Source organism: Xenopus laevis, chromosome 5S (assembly GCF_017654675.1).
Source record: "Xenopus laevis strain J_2021 chromosome 5S, Xenopus_laevis_v10.1, whole genome shotgun sequence".
Lineage (NCBI taxonomy): Eukaryota > Metazoa > Chordata > Amphibia > Anura > Pipidae > Xenopus > Xenopus laevis.
Window position 1 is genome coordinate 42,244,266 of NC_054380.1, and position 22,046 is coordinate 42,266,311.

The 22,046-nt window shown below is 36.0% G+C and overlaps 1 protein-coding gene across 1 annotated transcript in view; it reads left to right on the top strand.

Moving 5' to 3' along the window:
- The window catches only part of thbs2.S (thrombospondin 2 S homeolog), a 55,999-nt gene that overhangs the window by 21,548 nt on the left and 12,405 nt on the right, over nt 1–22,046 (top strand). The window contains exons 5-16 of the mRNA XM_018265244.2: nt 4,241–4,434; nt 6,003–6,143; nt 6,971–7,064; nt 7,503–7,673; nt 9,825–10,001; nt 12,167–12,340; nt 14,222–14,349; nt 14,438–14,590; nt 15,070–15,288; nt 16,542–16,649; nt 21,203–21,362; nt 21,644–21,762. Of these exons, the coding sequence (XP_018120733.1) occupies nt 4,241–4,434; nt 6,003–6,143; nt 6,971–7,064; nt 7,503–7,673; nt 9,825–10,001; nt 12,167–12,340; nt 14,222–14,349; nt 14,438–14,590; nt 15,070–15,288; nt 16,542–16,649; nt 21,203–21,362; nt 21,644–21,762 (1,838 nt within the window). The remainder of the gene's footprint in view (nt 1–4,240; nt 4,435–6,002; nt 6,144–6,970; nt 7,065–7,502; nt 7,674–9,824; nt 10,002–12,166; nt 12,341–14,221; nt 14,350–14,437; nt 14,591–15,069; nt 15,289–16,541; nt 16,650–21,202; nt 21,363–21,643; nt 21,763–22,046) is intronic.

Sequence of the window (22,046 nt, forward strand, 5' to 3'; positions counted from 1 at the left end):
TGGCTGCCGAGCTATTTACCCCTCCATGTATGGGGGGGGGGCTGATAAATATACATTTTGGCTTCCATCACTCCTACAAAAGGGCACTCATATCCTACTTGATTAAATCTAAAGTGATGTATGGGAAACGTTGCTTCTTGCAGAATTTCCATGGTGATACCTATTCTATTACTTACCTGCAGAAATTGTAGAGGAACATAAAGTTGGGTCTTTTGGGTAAGGTGGCAAAGGTGCATACATCATATAAAGTGGCAGAATAGTTGTTATAACTACTTTCAGTGAATTTGTTATTTTTTGCAAATAAATTTAAATTGATATTCCAGATCTCATTTTAGATAATACCTGTATCCTTATTGGTGTCATATAGCCCTAAGGAGCTGAATCCTTTCTTTTAATTTCATGTAAGCAAAGGTTTGTGCTTTTTGTAGACCTAAAAATCTATTTAATACAACCAAGCATAGTTAGAACAGTTAATGGCATGGAGTAATGAAGTTATACATAGTTGGCAGATTGTTGGTTATGGGGACCACCAATGGGCCTTCCTGACCAACATATAGCCAAAAATTGGGCAGGTTTGAAATTCTCACGGGTTAAGAACTATGTCATCAGATTGATGCCATCGTCACCCAACAGGCCTCTGTAGCCTTAGTGAAGGATGTGATTGAGGCCCCAGGGCCATTGGTCAGATCAGCCTGATATTGGCACATGGTTGGCCAGATCAAACCACCCAGTGTAATGCCCACCCACAAGTCTCAGTTACTACTTCAGATATGTCATCTGTGTCTATATCTCCTGATATAGAACTAGAAGGTTTAACCAAACATATTCACTCACATCTCACAGTATTCCACTGAAAACAATTGATGAAATTTGGTCTCTACTCTGCAAGGTCTGCTGCCTCCCGCTCTGTTTCTGTTCTAACTTGTACAGAATTGTCTCCTTGTCACTGCTATGTATTGTTAAATGGCCCAGTGCAGCATGCACAACTATCTCAAATGTTAGTCTATGCAGAACAATCCAGACAAGTAGAAAAGGCTGAAAGTTAGTGCAGTTTTCACAAAATATGCTTGGCATTGGTTTGGTACGGGTATCTCAAATGTAAGTGGAGATATTTGTTTTTTTAAATGTCTATATTAAACTGTTTCAATATTCTTTCCTGCTAGTCTGGATTGTTCTCCCTGGTGTATACACAAAACATTTTAAAGGAGAAGGAATACCATTTTACACTTGGGGTGTCAAAAGTTAGGCACAAACAGTACAAACCTTTGGTTGTATTTATATTTGAGAGTGCAAATGCTCTTAATTGATATTTATATTCTTATTATGTGAATTTGTTTCTACATAAAAGAGCAAATGGTTGTTATATTATAGGAGACAATCTTCTTTTGCATTAATATGACACAATACCGTTTGCAGGATGGGATGTAAGAAAGCTCTGTATGTATTCATTAGCATCTTATATTTCCATGAATAAACTAGCTGGCTACAGAAATTGTCATAAGAAAGGACTGCCCATTGTGACTTTATTTTCTTTGGCTCAAATTCCAGGTACATGGCATGCCAACTCTCAGCAGGGGTAGTTGTGAATTTAATGGGAGTTTAAATGTCTTAGCTGCATTCCCTTGTCAGAAGGTCAAAGAGCATCCCCTCCTGCACAGCTTTCATTGTCAATAATGTGTAGAAATGTTAATTGCAAGAGAACTGCAGTTGTGTTCATTTTTTATATCATCAACATTTTACCAAAATAAAAGTAAAAAAATGTATATCTTATGCTCAGATTAAAGATCCAGCTAGAATTTATAATATTTATTACAGTGCTTTCATCTTATGTTGACAAATGTTTAAAGTTTTCAAAGCTTATTGATTTATTTTTTGTTGGTGGGTATTTTAAATAACCCTATTTTATTGTATCACTGAGCAGAAATGAGTAAGTAATAGTATGTACTGGATCACACACTTTTATTTCACTTGCGTATTGTATAAAGCCTGGAGTTAAAAATGACAAAATAAATGAGACATCAGCATAATAAGTTTTTAGATCTTCATGCATCCTGCCTCAAGTGCCATTAAAGGAAAACTATACCCCCAAAATGAATACTTAAGCAACAGATAGTTTATATCAAATTGAATGACATATTAAAGAATCTTACCAAACTGGAATATATATTTACATAAATATTGCCCTTTTACATCTCTTGCCTTGAACCACCATTTTGTGACTCTATCTGTGCTGCCTCAGAGATCACCTGACCAGAAATACTACAACACTAAGGGGCAGATTCACTAACTTCGAGTGAAGGATTCGAATGAAAAAAATTCGAATTTCGAAGTATTTTTTGGGTACTTCGACCATCGAATTGGTTAAATTCGTTCGAATTCGAACGAAATCGAACGAATCCAAGTAAAAATCGTTCGACTATTCGACCATTCGATAGTCGAAGTACTTTCCCTTTAAAAAAAACTTTGACCCCCTACTTCGGCAGATAAAACCTACCGAAGTCAATGTTAGCCTATGGGGAAGGTCCCCATAGGTTTGCTAACCTTTTTTTGATCGAAGGATTTTCCTTCGATCGTTGGATTAAAATCGTTCGAATCGTTCGATTCGAAGGATTTAATCGATCGATCGCAGGATTAGCGCTAAATCCTTCGACTTCGATATTCGAAGTCGAAGGATTTCAATTCGAGGGTCGAATTTTGAAGTATTTTTAACTTCGAAATTCGACCCTTAATGAATCTGCCCCTAACTGTAACAGGAAGAAGTGAGGAAGCAAAAGGCAGAACTCTGTCTGTTAATTGGCTCATGTGACCTTACATGTGGTTTGTATGTGTACACAGTGAATCTTACGATCTCAGGGGGCGGCCCTTATTTTTTAAAATGGCAATTTTCTATTTATGATTACCCAATGGCACATACTACTAGGAATGCACCGAATCCGCTTTTTTGGATTCGGCCGAACCCCCGAATCTTTCGTGAAAGATTCGGCCGAATACCGAACCGAATCCGAACCCTAATTTGCATATGCAAATTATGGGCAGGAAGGGGAAAACATTTTTTACTTCCTTGTTTTCTGATAAAAAGTCACACAATTTCCCACCCTGCCCCTAATTTGCATATGCAAATTAGGATTCGGTTCGGCCGGGTAGAAGGATTCGGCCAAATCCGAATCCTGCTGAAAAAGGCCGAATCCTGGCCGAATCCCGAACCGAATCCTGGATTCGGTGCATCCCTACATACTACTAAAAAAGTATATTATTATGATAATGGTTCATTTACATGAAGCAGGGTTTTACACATGAGCTGTTTTACTCAGTATCTTTTAATAGAGACCTACATTGTTTGGGGGGTATAGTTTTCCTTTAAGGAAGATCACGGTCAAAGACAATCCAAAGCATGTTCTGATAACATCTAAATAAAGGTAACTGCACAGTTCTCCAGTGTGGAAATCAAAATCATTATACATTTTATATGGTGTCCCCTGTGACTTTGAGTGAGTGACTTTGAGCACCAATATTAGTTACACAGTTACATAGTTAAATCGGGTTGAAAAAAAGACAAAGTCCATCAATTTCAACCCCCTCCAAATGAAAACCCAGCATCTGTACACACACCCCTCCATACCTTCACATAAAAATATAAAATACCTAAACAAAAACCCCTAGATCTTTCTAATTTAAGGAAACTCCCAACACACTGCCATTTAATGTATAACTTGCACTTACATTATTTTTGTCAAAGTGCATAACCTTGCATTTATCAACATTGAACTTCATTTTCCAGTTTGCTGCCCAGTTTTCCAACTTATAAATCACTCTGAATGGAACCTATAGTTCTGCACAATTTAGTATCATCTGCAAAAATAGAAACAGTACTTTCAATGCCCACCTCCAGGTCATTAATAAACAAACTGAAAAGCAAAGGACCTAGTACAGAGCCCTGCGGTACTCCACTAACAACACTGGTCTAATTAAAAAATGTTTCATTTACCACCACTCTTTTATCCAAACAAGATATAATTAATCCTTATTGTAATTAACCCCAGTCTATTAGGTTAATTTAATGATTACATGATTTTCAAGTAGACTTAAGCTATGAAGATCCAAATTACAGAAAGATCCATTATCTGGAATACCCCAGGTCTCAAGCAACCTGGATAACAGGTTCAATATCTGTATTGTAACAATGTACATTTTATCGAGATAGGTCAAATAAGCCTGCATTCAATTGTTTTCTGTTTCATAGGTGAAGTCAATATGATCAATGAAAAAACAGAAATTCTTCACCTCACTCCTATGACCACTGAATATGTTGGCCAGAAGATAGACAAACAGAATGATTTTTGTGACCACTCTTGTGATGAATTGAGAAATATGTTCACTGAGCTGACCAGGCTACGCATTCTTGTAAACAACCTTCTTGATAACCTTCAAAAAGTGGTATGTAAAAAAAATATACATTCTAAGTCCATTAAAATGAAGTATATCACTCTGTAGTGAATGTGCCCCAGATGTAATGCTTCTAGGAATTCATAATCAAATTGTTTGGCTTCAAGCCATTTTGTAAATATAGATGTAGCGCTATAGTAAACTGACTTTACTGTGGTCAGTTTTAGCTACTTTCAGTGTGGGGTAATACCACAAATGAGGCCCTCTCAGGGGTAAGCCCTTGCAACGGGTAGGAGGCAGGGTGTAGTGCAACTGTAACCAGGTGCAATTGCACAAATAATGGGCGCCAGTAGTTCTTTAATGCTTAACCAATGAACTGTATTTATTCAACATAGCACAGATCTACAAAGGAGTATTCAGAACAATCAGATAGCATAAAGGGAGCAAATACTCACAGCACCATGCATTGGGCTGTATCCCTATAGGCAAGGGTTCATGTCAGCAGAGGTAGCAGTAATATGAAAGGTACAGCCAGCTTTCAGGATCTCTTTAGTTGGCATCTAGGGGAATTCCTATCATCCCTAGTCTCAACACTTTGTTCCTACTTCTGGGCTATTAGTACCTGGGATCTTAATCCCTCTAACGTCTCCTCGTCGGAGCTTTGAGCTGCTCAACTACCTAAGCTATCTATCACTCCTAGAGTGATCTATGACAGAGTATGCTAATCTATTTACTAGGGCCAATGCTCCTAGGATCACACTACCCATTCCCTTCCAGCCTGCTTGGTTGGGCTAAAGTAATGGACTCAGACTGCATGGTTCCCAAGACCTTTATACCATGACACAGTGCCATCTAGTGTACACTGTGAGAACTACAGGGGTTATATAAGCACAAGGTCCCCATCAGGACCCACTTAGGTGTCCATATTACTAGGGATGTGCCTGTCAATAATATGTGAGGGTGTCTAAATCTTCACAACCCTACATTGACATATATGTCCCTTCTCAGTTATATCTAGAGATTGGATTCATATGGCTGAAATGCAGCATTTGGATGGAGGGAAATTATTTATTGCATAAATATGCTTTATTAATTAATTTTAGGCAAAATGCATTATTTATACTTGGCACTGTGTACAAATAATTAACATACAATAAATAACATTTTAGTTGAATTGCTATGGGGAAAATAATGGTCTGTTGGCGTTGTAAACTATGAGTGGATCTCAGTAGTGTGCTCAACATAGTAAATACAAAGTTTCATAGTATTTTAAAAGGAAAGCTCATTCAAAATAAGTCCTCTCAACTAGCTTCCTTTTAGTTGATACAGGAAAAAAACACTTGATACAGCCTTCAGAAAATTTACTTCCAGACTTAAAGCATGTCAGTTGTACAATTATTCTTTGTATATGACTTAATAACAGTAACCTATTATTTCCCACTTGAGTAACTTATATTTCAAGCATATCGAGGACCCATACATAGAGAAGCCCAGAGCCATGGCATAACTATCCCGAGAACACAAACCACCAGGATAAGCAGTACATTTCCTTCTAATCATCATGCAATAATATTCTGTATATAAAGGTACACCGAAATAGCATTTCATATTTGTTGCAGTCTGAAGAGAACCAAGTGCTGTGGGAACTTATTGGACCCAATAAAACTCTAAAGAACCAGTCAATGTGCTTGCAAGATGGGCGTCTTTTTGCAGATAATGAAGACTGGATTGTTGACAGCTGCACAAAATGTACTTGTCAGGTAAGAGTTTTTCATTTGACAGCTTAATGTCGCAGAAATTAACATACACAGAGGACATACTTACTTTGTTTGTTGGCAAAGTGGGACAAATGTTGCTGTAAACTGCAGATCAGGAACTCATCAAAATCATTGGCTAATGCTACATAAACTCATAATTGTCAGTGACAATGTGGGCCATATCACACAATGTGAGCATTGTTTCATGTGTATGTTACATAAAGTAATCATGTTTACTGGGCAATGAGTACAGGTTTGGGGTCCGTTATCCAGAAAGCTCTGAATTATGGAAAGGCTATCTCCCATAGACTCTAATTTATACAGATGATTCACATTTTTAACGAGGATTTCCTTTTTCTCTGTAATTATAAAGCAGTACATTGTACTTGATCAAAACTAAGATATAATTAATCCTTATTGGAAGCAAAATCAGCCTATTGGGTTTATTCTATGTTTACTTGATTTTCTACTAGACTTAAGGTATGAATAGATCAGTTATCTGGAAAACCCCATGTCCTGAGCATTCTGGATAACAGGTCCCATACCTGTGTAGGGCTGTCTTTGCATGGTGAGGCACTTGATGTTGTAGAAGTTTGGATCGTATGCAGTTGAAGGGCATGTAAGTGCTTGTATCCCATTTGCATGCAATTTACAACCTGGAGCAAACCTTTGCTTGCCTTAGTTAAATTCAGTAGAATTTTAGAAGTGAATATTTCCTTGTATGTTTAAAACAGACCAAAATATATATGTTTATCTATTCCTAAACATTACAGTAAATATAGTGATAACCTGTCATGTATTTATCAGATTGTTTTTTTTTTCTCTTGCAGAATTCAAAGACAGTTTGTCATCAGATTACTTGCCCTCCAGTGCACTGTGCCAGCCCAACTTTCATTGATGGAGAGTGCTGCCCTATGTGCTTCCGTAAGTGCATCTTATGTAAAAAGGATACAAGCCTACTGTGCCACATGTTTGATCAGAAGTATAAACACATCGGATTTAAAATATGTATCTTGTCCTCATATAATAGAGTTCCCCAGTGTTTCCCTGAATATGACTATCGCATTATTCATTCTGTAACTTCCGAGCTTTTTCAAAGTTTTCTTGCCTTATGTGAATACCTGTTGTCATGTCACACTTTCTTACTCTGTATATAGAGTGTCTAATATAAGACTTAAAACCTACTTTATTAAGAAAACAATTCTTATTTTCTTAACAAAATAGTATTTTCACATTCCCTGTAATATTAGGGACTTTGTAGATGAAGCAATATTAAAAAGGAGGAGTTCTACTTAAATATTGATTCTGAAAATGGTTGGTTATCACAAAGCCTGGTAACAATGGATTTCTTATCATCTAAAGCAATGGATAGTGAAGCTGGTTGGTCTCCATGGTCTGAGTGGACAGAGTGCTCTGTGACTTGTGGCTCTGGAACACAGCAGCGAGGAAGATCCTGTGATGCCACCAGTAGCAGTTGTGAAGGTTCATCTATCCAAACTAGGACATGTAATCTAGGGAAGTGTGACAACCGCAGTAAGTATTTTATTTTAAGATGAAGAAACGTGTTCTCTTGCATGCAAATGCCTGTGAATTAATTAAAGTCAGCATTTATGCAATTGATTTGTTCCAATTGTTTCCATCAAAAAATAAAACATTGGTACAGTTGACTCAAATATATTTTTCAAGGGACAAACTTTGGGCATTTATGTGGTCATAACTTTAAACTAGACGCACTATGAATTGCTAGATCTTATTTTGGCATGAAGGGGATGTTTACTTTTGGACAAGTGTCCAAAAAGTGAACAGCCCATACATTAGAAACATTTTTCTAACTGACCCTGGTTTTCCAAGACATCTACCTCTGCAGCTGCTTTTTGATAGTCCTGAAGAATTTCATATTCCCCACCCTACTTAGTTTTAAGTACCTGCCCCCTGCCAAACTGGAATGCTACTGGGCATGCACCTTCCTTCAGGTTAATATGTGTGATACAATTGGCTGACACCATTAGCATTGGATTGCCAATGTAATTCTCCATCCTGTGGTCAGAGTCTACTTTTACAAGCAAGAGATCGGGAGGATTTTTTTAGGGCCCATAAAAGAGCAGCTACAGAGGAAGATATCTTGGAAACAATTCACTTTTAAAAACCATAATCTAATTTAAAAGGATTTTGTCGGAAGGCCAACGTCCCCTTTAAAGGGGAACTAAAGTCTTAAATACAAAAATGCTAGAAATGCTATATTTCGTATACTAAACATAAACATGAACTTACTGCACCAGAAGTCTAATTAAACAAATGATTTATGTTTTCAAAGTTGGCCGCAGGGAGCTGTCATCTTGTAACTTTGTTAAACATCTTTGCAAGACCACGCAGTGTGGTCTGGGCTTTAGTGGGAGGTTAAATTTAGGGATTGTCATAAATTATCAAAACAGCACAAGTCAAATAATATATAATAATATCAGAATATGCAGACTGCACTGGGCCTGTGGATATGAATCTCTACATGGTCGCTGGCTGCTCTACAGGGACACAAACAAAGCTGCTCAAGTTCTGGGAAGTAAGGTAGGGGGGCTTCCTCCTGCCGTTTGAAAGTATTATCGTTTCCCTGCAGAGCAGTTAGGGACCATCTGAAGTTTCCTATCTGCAGCATTCAGAGCAAGTAAAACGAAGGGGGAATTTCACTGCATACAGTCAGGTTTATTATAAAAATGGTACACATGTTTTAATCATTAAAGAAAGTAAAAATTGGACTTTATTTTTTTGCCTTTACATCCCCTTTAAAGAAGTTTGTACTTCAGTCTAATGGTTTGCTGTTTTGTTTCATATGTTTCATTTTTGAATTAAGAAGCTGTTATTGAGATTATAAAGAAGTTGTTTGGTCTTTGCATACCACAATGTTAATGTATGTTAATCTTTGTTTAATTGATAAGTATCTTGACTAGACACATGTTTTGGATTCCAACATGATCATTATGTGTCATGCTTGGCCTGTATTCAGATCATGTTGTGAGCAAACTTACTTCCCAGAATTTAGCTTTAAGATTCCTGTGTAATAATACAGGGAAGCATATACGTTAACATAATAGTAACAGGGCCAGAAAAGTAATTATGCTGGTACTAAGCAATTTTCCTGGCCCTGTTACTCTTTCTCCTGGGTTGTAGATATTGGTCTTTATTGCTTGCCTTAGATGTCTCTTAGGGATTCTTTTTTAAAGAATGACCTCAGGGCTGTACTTTTCTTCAGTTCCCTCCTGCAATGTTTTCTTCCTCCCTAATTTGAGAATTAGTACATTTCTGTTCAAATCAAGGCATGAAAGCCAAGCTGCGGCCTTAACCGTTTATACAGTGATTGCAGCATATCTGCTGGGATCATATTGGATTGAGATATTGTTTTTGTTTCACCCCTAAAGGATATATCTGGGAAGCTTCTATCAAATTCATTGATGTGATATGGAGTTTGTCTACCAACCACAAACCTACCTATCAATGCCATTTAAGTCTATACTGTTTTGTTCTCATTTGTTAAACACGTGCTTGATTCACAAACTCTAAAACAGCATTACATTCAAGTATAACATAGTTTTGGAGAGTGCACACCTGAATCTTTATATCTTTTCATGGTTTTTATACCTGGATTCAATTTCATTATGAATAATTCTATTTTAATTTTTTGCTTTTAAAAAGTACGTCAGGACGGTGGCTGGAGTCATTGGTCACCTTGGTCAGCATGTTCTGTTACCTGTGGAATTGGCAATATCACACGTATTCGATTGTGTAACTCCCCTAAGCCACAGCTAGGTGGGAAAAACTGCACAGGAACTGGGCGTGAAACAAAGCAATGTGAAGGAATCCCTTGCCCAAGTAAGTTTCTTCTTATAAAAAATGTTATACATACTGATGGCTACTGATCCTGTATAGCGTTAACTTGGTTTAGGGAGCCATTCACTTCTCGATAAGTTAACTTAAGGCATGATTATATCTTGTCACTTGCTGTTTATAGATCATACACAGTACAGAAGGAGCATACATGCTATAATTTGACTCTTGGCCCAAACACATATTCATACCTGCTTAAGTGTATGGTGTGCCCAGTCTCTGTGCAGACCAGATATAAAAGAAAACTGCACAACACTGTAATATATATTAGTACAGGTATGGAACCTGTTATCCAGAATGCTTGGGACCTGGGGTTTTCCAGATAATAGATCCTTCCGGATCTTCATTTCTTAGGTCTATAAGAAAATTATGTAAACATTGATTAAACCAAATAGACTGGTTTTGTTTCAGATAAGGATAAATGATATCTTAGTTTGGATCAAGTACAAGCTATTGTTTTATTATTACAGAGAAAAGTAAATCATTTTTAGGAATTTGGAGTCTATGAGAGACAACCTTTCTGTGATTCTGAGCTTTCTGGATAATGGGTTTCTGGATACCGGACCCTATACCTGTAAATACAAAACAAAATATCAGAATTGAAAAACATTATATTATCATATTGGGATATGTTCATAATTTGTAAAACACATATTTATAAAATATACATTAGATAAACATCAATGCTCCATCTTCTGATCTAAAGAAGTAAAGCGCTTGCAGGTGAGGGCCTGGAGGGGAATGTGGCAGATTAAATTGCATGTTTAATCAAGTGCATGTTTTGACGTCTACTAAAAAGTTTAAACATAGTAGTGCTTTGTGTCTAGGCTCAATAACAGGCACAAAATTGCACCTATTATAATGCTGTGGGTATAGAGCTTGCTCATGAACTTCCTTCTTAAAGGAGTCTGTTAATTTTCAGTATGTACTTATAACATAGTGCTCAGGCATTAGGGAGTCTTGGTGTCCCCTGAGTTACATGATGGGGTAGATTTGTCAAAGTGTGATAAAATTAGAGCTCATCACATTAACATTCTACCACTCTTACTGTTAATTCCTATGAGATTAGAGGTGCATCAGTGAGTGAAATTTTTAAATTCACCTTTAAAAATTCCAAAGGAATGAATAGATAGTGGCGGATTATATATGGTGAGCACCACTCAAATGCACTCTATTTAGTACTATTTATCCTGCTCTACAAATTGGCAAACAATTACGATGGATTGCTGGGAATGAATAATGCATTGTAGGTAAAAAAAAATCATGTTGTTAGGGTTCGGGTGAAAATGGAGTTTAGAGACAAGTTAGAGAAAATAGCTAATACGATCACCCCTAGTATTCTACTTTTTGAATCTCTGTGGTGCAAAATTGGCTGGAAATTACTTAAAATGTTTGGCAGCCCAGTAACTGCTGACAGCCTGCAGCTAGAACAGTGAGTTTTGCCAATGATACTTACCATTGAACTGTGAATGCAGTAGTTTTTTAACACTGCTTCCTTCATACTGCAGAATGCTGAACTACCAATCTTCATTGTAGGCTGCAGCCCAGGTCTGGAAATTGTACAGCATGAGCAGTTTATGATAAAATTGTATTCAGCAGCATAAATTCCCTTTAAATGAAAATACATTTATTGCACACTTTAGGGCATTACAGCAACATTTCAGGTTTTACTTGGCTCTTTATCCAGCTTCATAAAGAGAACTGTGAGTGCTGTTCAATTTGAATTCAATTTTGTGTACCAGTGGGAAGTAGCCATTGGAGAGCCTGCGTTGTGTGACTACTTGCTACCTACAGTTTAATATGAAAAAATCTCAATTATAGCATTTGTATTTTTGTTTTTCACCTAAGTAAAAAGTAGATGATATTTTGCTAGCAAATGTTGATAATTACAATATGGATAACCAGTTGAGGAGAGACTACATTTTTACGTTAAAAAACTACAGTATTTAATGTAGTTTTACAAAAAGGGCCATATTCAATTCTGTGAAAAAAACATATCTTATAGTTAATCACATGAAAACTCCTATACGAGATTCAATTCAAGGAGAAAAAACCTTTCTCCTAATTCATTTCCAGTTGCTGTCAAATTCAAAAAAATATGTTCGGCAAATTCTAGTTGAGAACTCTTTGCTGTTGTTCTATATTTCTAGTAAATGGAAAATGGGGGCCTTGGTCACCTTGGTCCAGCTGTACTGTCACATGTGGTGGAGGTCTGAGAGAGAGATCTCGTCTGTGTAATAACCCCAAGCCACAATATGGCGGAAAGAAGTGTGGTGGTGATCCAAAAGAAAAAGAAATGTGCAATAAGCAGGACTGTCCTATTGGTAAGTTACATGATCTAGATGGTAAATGGTTTCAGCTGTTATCTTTGTTATAATGTCACCTGAATAAATGGCAATTATACCTTATTTATGTAATTTATTTTCTACATTGTTTTAATGTAAATATTAGGAACCAATTACATATTTCACATTGCCCCTTTGCCCTAATTTCTGGAGGGTCTTTCTGACTCATCTACAGTTCTATTGTTTTTAAGGAGCGATTGTCTATCTGGCGTTATGTTTGGCATCACCCCCATAGACTTTCTGTTGTGTAATGTAATATTATTACAATAAACCAGATGGACTCTACAGAGATATACCTTAAATCTATGGCTCCATAGCTGTAGTAATCACAATTCTGTAGCAATATCTAAGAATATAATGACCCTTTAATACACTAATCCTTATACTATTGATCTTTAAAAATGCATTTACCTGCATACTTAAATATTTTCTTGATAATAGGACTTTTAGGGACTTTGCTTTTCCTTTCTAAAATAGTTCAAGGACATGTGTATGTGTGTTAGATAATGGTGTTCTGTATTGTCGTTTAAACTGATTTTCTAACATTTTTTTACAACTGGTATTTATCACATTTAGGTGCATCTTTACATATACACTCGACTTTTTCTCACTTTATTAACAAAAATTAGACCAAACTCGCAAACCTGAATGCCCTTAATTTACCAATAATTATTCTCGATAAAATCAGTGCGAGAAAAAGTAGAGACAACAAATATTTTGACGCCATTCAAATCATGCAACTTTTTTGAATTGAAGCTCCGAAAACTCAAATTTATAGAGTTGTCATCTGAAAAACTTGAAGTTGTCGGATTATCGAACGAAAACCAGCGCAAACAGCCTGAAACTATTGAGAAAAAAAATATGTTACAATTGTTAAAGGGACCATCTGCCATTGACTTCTACGTGATTTTTACAGGTTTTAACTGGAGTGATTTCGGATTAGGATTTTTAGCAGCATAATAAATTTTGAAAAATGTTAGGTTTTTTTCCCTCTAAAAATGTGGGGTTTTCTCTCTTTATAACTCAACAAGAAAAATGCAAAGCTTGATAAACAGACCCCTTAGTTGTTTTCATGTTGGCAAAGAATGATTAGGTATAAGTAATATACATGGCATACCATCTTTGGGGAGAAAATGCTCAATTATTTGGATTTTCTGTGTAAATCCTGTTTTTATATCTGTCAATGTATAAGAAAACACCACCTTGTTAGAAAGACCTGTTTAATCAATTATCAAAACAACTTCAACCAAACTTCCATCCACAATCTTGTTTATTAATAAAATTTGGTGCAGGAAAAGATTCTATAAAACCTGTATAAAATTGTGTAAAACTTCAAAACATACTATTTTTTTATATTTGATGTCTGAAAACTACAGATTTTTTGGATTATTTTACAAAAACTAGCGCAGATCATGATATTTTCCAATTGTAAAAGGGACATCTGCCATTGATTTCTACATACCCTCGGCAGGTTTGAGATGGAGTATTTTTGGATTCTGACTTTCAGCAGCTTTGGGGTATAATAAATCTCGAAAAAATCTTTTTTTTCATCCAAAAATGGGTGTTTTCACCTTTAAGACCACAATAAGAAAAATTTGGATTTTAGTAAATAACCCCTATATATATATCTGAGTAGACTTAGACAAAGGAAGAAACCCTTGTTTCCAGGAATGAGCTTGCTTGTGTGATGCAAATATTTTATTGATTCTTAAGTAAATATATAATAAAGAATGCCATTTTTTAATTTGAGAAAATATGACCATTGTTGATTAGTTATTCATTTTGTACACTAAACCCCACCCTCATATATTGTGTTTCATGCTACAAAAAAAGTATACAAGTATTTTATATATTTTTCAGATGGGTGTTTGTCTAATCCTTGCTTTCCTGGAGCAGAATGCAATAGCTACCCTGATGGATCCTGGTCATGTGGAGCATGTCCTGCTGGTTTTGTCGGCAATGGGACCTTCTGTGAAGATCTTGATGAGGTAGAGCATGAAAGTAGATCATATATATCTTTGTCTTATAACAATTAACTTGAGTAATTGTTGCTATAAATAGTGTTTTCTCCTTTAGTGTGCCCTGGTATCAGATGCCTGCTTCAACCTGGGTGGACTTCATCGCTGTGTGAATACAGATCCAGGTTATCATTGTTTGCCATGTCCACCTCGTTACAAAGGTACCCAGCCTTTTGGTGTAGGTATTGAAGTAGCCAAGAAGGACAAACAAGTGAGTATCATTAAATCTCAAAAGAGACATGCTTGTAAATTTAAGCTTACAGAATATTCCCACAAGGCTAGGAATCTGCTTTCTGTTTTTCTTTTGCTAACCTGTAAGACCAAAACAAGCAAGTCCTCTGTTAAAGCATCAGTCAACAGAATCAGGGATAGCTGCCATCTGGTCATTAATCTTTATATTGTGTTGTGGTAAAATTGCTTAAAAACATAAATGAAAGACATCTGGCAAAACTAAATCAGATTCCACTTCTGCAAGTGTCACATCTGAAGTGAAATGAAATAAAGAATTCCTTGTGGATGAGACAGGGAATCAGTTTTGGTTAGTTTATTTTTCCTTAGTGTTTGAGCCAAAAATGGGATCCTACAGAATTCAGGGTTTGTATCTGCTGGTAAAGATTTTTTTTAATCATCTTATTACTTTTATAGGATGTCAAACCAGTCAAAATTAAATGAAAATAATTCTTTTTCTAGGAATGTGAACCTATAAATCCATGCAAGGATAAAAGCCACAACTGCCACAAATATGCGGAATGTATATACATTGGACACTTTAGCGACCCTTCCTATAAATGTGAATGCCGAACAGGATACGCTGGCGATGGTATTATCTGCGGGGAAGACTCAGATTTAGATGGATGGCCCAATAATAACTTGATCTGTGCTGCCAATGCCACTTATCATTGTATCAAAGTAAGAGTAATGGTGATGATACTAACAATTACAGTATATGCAACTATATTTGCCTGAAGTTCTACCAATAATAGTGATTATAATATATGGCACATCCAGGGTGTCGTATAACTTTGTTTAGTTATTGTGCCTTTGCTATAAGGAGGATACAGGGCCGGAACTATGGGTAGGCAGAGTAGGCATGTGTCTAGGGTGCAAAGCTGGGGGGGAGCGACAGACATTTACCTTCTCTGCTGCCTACCCCCTGTCCGTCCTCACTCTCCCTGACTGCTTGCTCTCTCTCCCAGTTATTCTGCGCATCTGCATAGATTCGTAAATGCTCGTCCAGCCGGCACCGCAAACGGCCAGGTTGCTTAGCGTGCCTCACAGGCCTGGCCCGACTCTACTAGTATAACTAATAAACAGGAGTGCTAATATTTTGACAAACAACATACTACATTCTAATAATAATATATAGTGATGGGCGAATTTGCACCGAAAAATTTGCGAAATTCGTGAAACGGCGAAAAATTCAGGAAACGGCGCCAGCGTCCGTTTTTGACACCGGCGTCCTTTTTTTGACTTTTTGGATTTTTTCCAGGGGATTTTCGTGGCTGTTTCACAAATTTATTTGCGGGTGGCGAATCGCGCAAATTTGCCGCAAATGGGCGCCTGGCAAATAAATCCGCCCATCACTAATAATATAATGATGTATGTGAGAGAGATTAGATTTTGAATCCAACATTTGTTATTTTGGGCAAGTTTAATAGCTCGTGTTATGTAAATACGGTACATCTTCCTTTCTATGCATTTTTGCAAGATATAAAGTGATATACTGTAGTCCCTTGAAAAAGAACATTCAATAAAAAAACTTTCCACAAGCTTGCGTCAATTTTAGATCATGTACAGTCTTTTGCAGTTTCCCTAAAGGCAATGGTAGACTTGGCATAATATCAAACATACCTCAGCAATAATCAGGCTTCCAAATAACTCTGAGAAGAAAGGAACAAGCAGATCTAGCAGCTAAATTTGTTCACAACATGTTTCGGCACACAGACACTTTATCAATAAAACAAATGGTGTATCTGAAAATTTAAACATTGCTCCAAAAAAGTAAACAATTCTGATACAATTAAAACTCAGTAGAGCATGAATGGGGCTTTTTATGGTGTAGTTTCTTTTCTACTACAATTTATATGGACTTTAATTGCTGCCTTATAGCTAGAGTTGCTGTAAGAACTTGTTTATTTAAAAGTGTATTCTTCTTTTGGCAGGATAATTGCCCTCTCCTGCCTAATTCAGGGCAAGAAGACTTTGACAAGGATGGAGTTGGTGATGCCTGTGACAAAGATGATGACAATGATGGGGTGGATGATGAAAAGGTAAACATATCTATTTGAACTAAAATCATTCCCCCATGTCTGTATTATGCTATAGTCTTTGCTCATATGTATTCCTTTACCACTGGAATACAGAAATGGGATCCATTATCCAGAAACCCATTAACCATTAAGATCTGCATTATGGAACGGCCATCTCCCATAGACTCATGTTTTATCCAAATAATCCAAATTTTCAAAAATTATTTTATTTTTCTTTGTAATAGTAAGAGTACCTTGTCGTTTATCCAAACTATGATATAATTAATCCTTATTGGGAGCAAAAACAGTGTATTGGGTTTATTATATTACATGATTTTCTAGTTTTCTAGAAGTGCAAATTTTTTCGCTCGTACTATTTATAATCAAAAGTTTTTAAAAATGCAATGGCAATCATGGTTTTAGAGTCTCTGATGTTAGTCGTGGTTTCAAAAACCTTCTAAAACCACTAAAATTTGTATGGAATGATCCATTATCCTGTAAATCCCAGGTTCCGAGAATTCAAAACACAATTCACTTTAAAGGGATCCTGTCATGGGAAAACATGTTTTTTTTCAAAACGCATGAGTTAATAGTGCTACTCCAGCAGAATTCTGCTCTGAATCCATTTCTCAAAAGAGCAAACAGATTTTTTTATATTCAATTTTGAAATCTGACATGGGGCTAGACATTTTGTCAATTTCCCAGCTGCCCCCAGTCATGTGACTTGTGCCTGCACTTGAGGAGAGAAATGCTTTCTGGCAGGCTGCTGTTTTTCCTTCTCAATGTAACTGAATGTGTCTCAGTGGGACATGGGTTTTTACTATTGAGTGCTGTTCTTAGATCTACCGGGCAGCTGTTATCTTATGTTAGGGAGCTGCTATCTGGTTACCTTCCCATTGTTCTTTTGTTTGGCTGCTGGGGGGGAAAAGGGAGGGGGTTGATATCACTCTAACTTGCAGTACAGCAGTAAAGAGTGATTGAAGTTTATCAGAGCACAAGTCACATGACTTGGGGCAGCTGGGAAATTGTATTGTCTAGCCCCATGTCAGATTTCAAAATTTAATATAAAAAAATCTGTTTGCTCTTTTGAGAAATCAATTTCAGTGCAGAATTCTGCTGGAGCAGCACTATTAACTGATTCATTTTTAAAAACCTTTTTTTTTTTCCACGACAGTATCCCTTTAAAGTTATATCTCTTATATGTACATTATGCACTTATCAAAGCACAGTTTATATTAGAATTAGATTATAGACAGTGAGCAGGGAGTGGAAGGGGAGTGCAGTGATTGGCATAGGGGCTTTACGCTGTAGAAGGTTCAAATGTGTAAAATTAACAACTTTTTATTATTCATGTTACATTTGATCAAAACTGTATAAAGCAACAACTGCACAGGTTTGTATCAACAGTATGTTCTCCTCCTCTGTCTACCTAGCATGCTATACAAAGCAGGTTTGAGCCATACTGCCCTTAGCATTTACTTTGTCCATGAAGACACTAGTCACTAGGGGCCAGCCAGGAATGGAAATTCATAATGAAATGAATTTTTCTTAAATATGTGTTTTCACCTTACAGTACATGGGACACTTTACCTTTCCTGAGTCAAGTCAGTCAAAAGTAAGATATGTGGCTCGTAAATGCAAAAATGCAGGGGTACAAATTGTTTGGGTTATAGCTGAGGCATCATCCATGGTTTTAGAGCTCCATCCCCTTTGATTATAGAAAATAGTCATGGAAGCAAAAACATTTTACCATATCTAACTCATGAATAAGGGTTTAGTCTGTCTAGGATTGGTATTTATATATATTTTAACCAGGTATGTTTACTGCCTACTTATATTACTGAATCCACCTTTAAAATGTATGGTGACCATTACCATAACAGCATAATTAGCATAGTCTGTCCACCTTTAACACCAAGTAATGTTGTTTTGAGCCCGATTAACTTGTGCATGTGTAAACAAATTGTTACTCCAGTGAACACAACAAATTGTGGAAATGACATTATTGGCTTGGACCATCTCATACTGCTGATTACTCAGAGTTTTTTAATACACAGTACACACCACAGCGTAACATTATGGGAGTAAAGTTATTGGAGGATTTCTGGTTGCATTAGTTATAGATTGAGGACACAAATTTCACGTTTGTGAGTCCACCACCAATGTGATATCATAGAGGGAGGTGTAGTCTGTAATTCTGCTTGACAAATGCTTCCGTGTGCATTCTGTATGCCCATATAACCAGATTAATGTATTTCAGTTCTGCAGTGATAAGTTATTTCATAGTTAATGATTCTTTCCGACGAGGAATGCTTATTTAAATGTCCCTAAGTAAACTTTTGTCTGCATATTGCTGGCAGCTCACTTATCTCAGTTTTGACAAGGCTAATCTCATTACTTCTGGTCATGCACAAGCACATAGTGTTCAAAATAGGAGCACTGATTGAAACCTGATTTTGTTAAGTTCTTTCATGTTCAATGTGAGTTTTGTGTGCTTCTTCTTGTTCCAGCTCTACTAAGTACTGTTATAATGTTTTTCCTAATATCCCAAATTATGATATTAAAATTTTACTTCTCTTTAGAGAACAAAAGCACAGAAGCAAACCTGGGTTAGAGGACCTTCTTGTAATATAATATATAGACAACATATTTCGAGTAGGACGCAACTAGATCATGATGTTGATGTTGATGTTGTAGCAATCATTACTATTAGCCACTGAGGCTGAATTACTTCTCAGCATTTATCTGCACTAGCACTTTACCTAAATTATTACATAGAACTTCTTTATTATCTATCACTATTATTAACTATTTTGGCCTTATATTTGAATGTGGTCAATTAACTTGGTATTGATATAGGAATAACTATTATGTGGGGTTTCTTTTTCTAATCTAATTGTTTAATGCATCTCTTTAACACTATAGGATTGTTCTACTGCTTGGAACCCCACCACTTACATTTTTCTTTACTTTATATAATTTCCAGTAGATACTAATTTTAACCTGTAAATATTAAAATATTAAATTAATTGATAGCAAAAAAAAACAAGCACAGCTGAATGTAACATCAGCTGTAATCAAAATATTGTCGCCCACATTAAAAATATCAGTTTATTATTACAATTTACTGATTTATTATTTTTATGTTTATTATGCTTTTTAATGCATATCCTTATTTTATTTTCCTAATAATTTTATTATTTACAGTGCTTTTAAAGTTTAAGCAGCTTATTGTTACTGAAGAACTTTTCTTTATTTCTTTATCATTTTTGTGACCCAAACATCAACTTTCCTGTGAATTCAAGAAAAAACATATACTAACCAATTGTAACTACCAGTTAGAATAATAATAATCATTCAATTATGGAATTTTCAGAAATGGTTTTACATTTTTCAGATATTTAAGTGCAAAATGCATATGACCAAGAAGCTGGAACATACACATTCTCTTTCCTTAACGTTGCCAAGTCACGCTCACTGCAGAACAGTGCAAAGTGAATAAATCAGAATTGTTTCATCACAATATACTTAGGGAGCTAGAAATAAAAACTGGATGTTCTAGTTTTAGACTTGATTGTTTTACCAGTATTTACAGTAAGTCGTATTTATTTGTTACTTTTTCCATGAAGATAAAATGTACCCTATTTACTAGGGATAAGGCAATAAAAGGAAATGCTCTTTTTCTATAAGACTGTTTGTAGCTTGAATGCACAATTGAAGAAAAAGCCATCCTGTTTGCTGGGGATGGCTATGATTCCCATACTACACACATAAACATAATTGTTTCTATTGCCCCACCAAAACGCAATATAGCATTTAGATGCAAACATCTCAGCATGGGAACAATAAAACAGCTGTTACACCTAGTGACAGTCTTACTTCAAATGTCTGGCATCTGAACAAGGTGGCAAGCACAGCAGGGGAATCATTTGTCACCTTTACAGTTACGGCTGCTCTACCCTTGCTCATTGATATAGCTGTGGTTGTAGCATAGACACAAAAGTGGCTCTCTGAACAGTACTGCACACCTAAAGAGAGATTGGGGTGCCAAGTCTTTATAGAAATCCCATCTGAACAATTCTCTAGGAGAACTCACAATCTCAATTTTGGTCAACATAATATTGGTTTATTACAGCTGAAAGTATCCCAGTTCAAAGCAGCAACCAAAAGAAATAAGAAAGAATTGTACTAAACACACTAAAAATTGTTAATTACAGGGGAAAGTTACTTGAGGCATATGAAACATTGCATATCAATTGAGATAATATTAGAATGGGATAATAAAATGTGTAACCTGTATACTGTTTGAAATATGCTATCTATCTCTTAGGTGCATCCTCGGTTATTTGTGTTCCTATTCCACTTCTTTGCAGTGTGCAATTTTAAAATCTACCTTGTTGTTTATCTTTTTATTCAGACTCTTCCGTTTACCTGACATACTTATTGCCAAACTCTTGCCTTGTTGCTATCAATCAGAAAAGCCGTTTTTACTCCATGCCTGAGCCATTTCAGATGATTCTCAGAGAGGGCAATTGAGAGTCATCTGAGAAAAACTTGTTTTTCTTGTCTGACAGGATAATTGCCCCCTGCTTTATAACCCACGTCAGTTTGACTATGACAAAGATGAAGTTGGTGATCGCTGTGATAATTGTGTCCATGTGCACAATCCAGCCCAGATTGACACTGACAATAACGGAGAGGGAGATGCTTGTGCTGCTGATATTGATGGCGATGGTATGTCTACAATGAGCATGGTTATTTATTCTGTAGTTACATGGAAAATGTGAGAAGATTAGCTAGTACAGTAGTTAAAACTGTGGCCTGTAACAAGAAATTATGGTTTTCAGGTAAAATGGGTAACAAATCCATACCATTCTATTTTAAATTTGGCCAATCACTTTATTTTCCAATGCCTGCTGTGCAAAACTATAGTTTTGTATGAATGCATTTTATTGTATCTTTTTTTTCTCCCTGAAACTGCTCTACTATTAGAATTTGTATTGTTTTCTTTTTAGATATCTTAAATGAGCTTGATAATTGCCCATATGTCTACAATACTGACCAGAAAGATACTGATAAGGATGGTGTTGGGGATCAGTGTGACAACTGTCCATTAATGCACAACCCAGACCAGGTACTGTTCAACAAAATCGCAAGCATATGAACAAATGTATATAATTACTATTATTTACTAATTATATTGTTAAATAAATCTTCTTTAGAGTCTTCTTTAAAATCTGAAAAACATTAATCTCTTATTGACATATAGAAAATAGTGCTGAGATAAAAATTTAAGATATGCAACTGTGAAGAAAATTTCATATAACAAATCATAATTGATTATTATTTGATCAAAGTTATTAATGTTATTATTCAATGCTTAGCAGGGTGTTCTTGCTGTGTTTACATCATGAATAC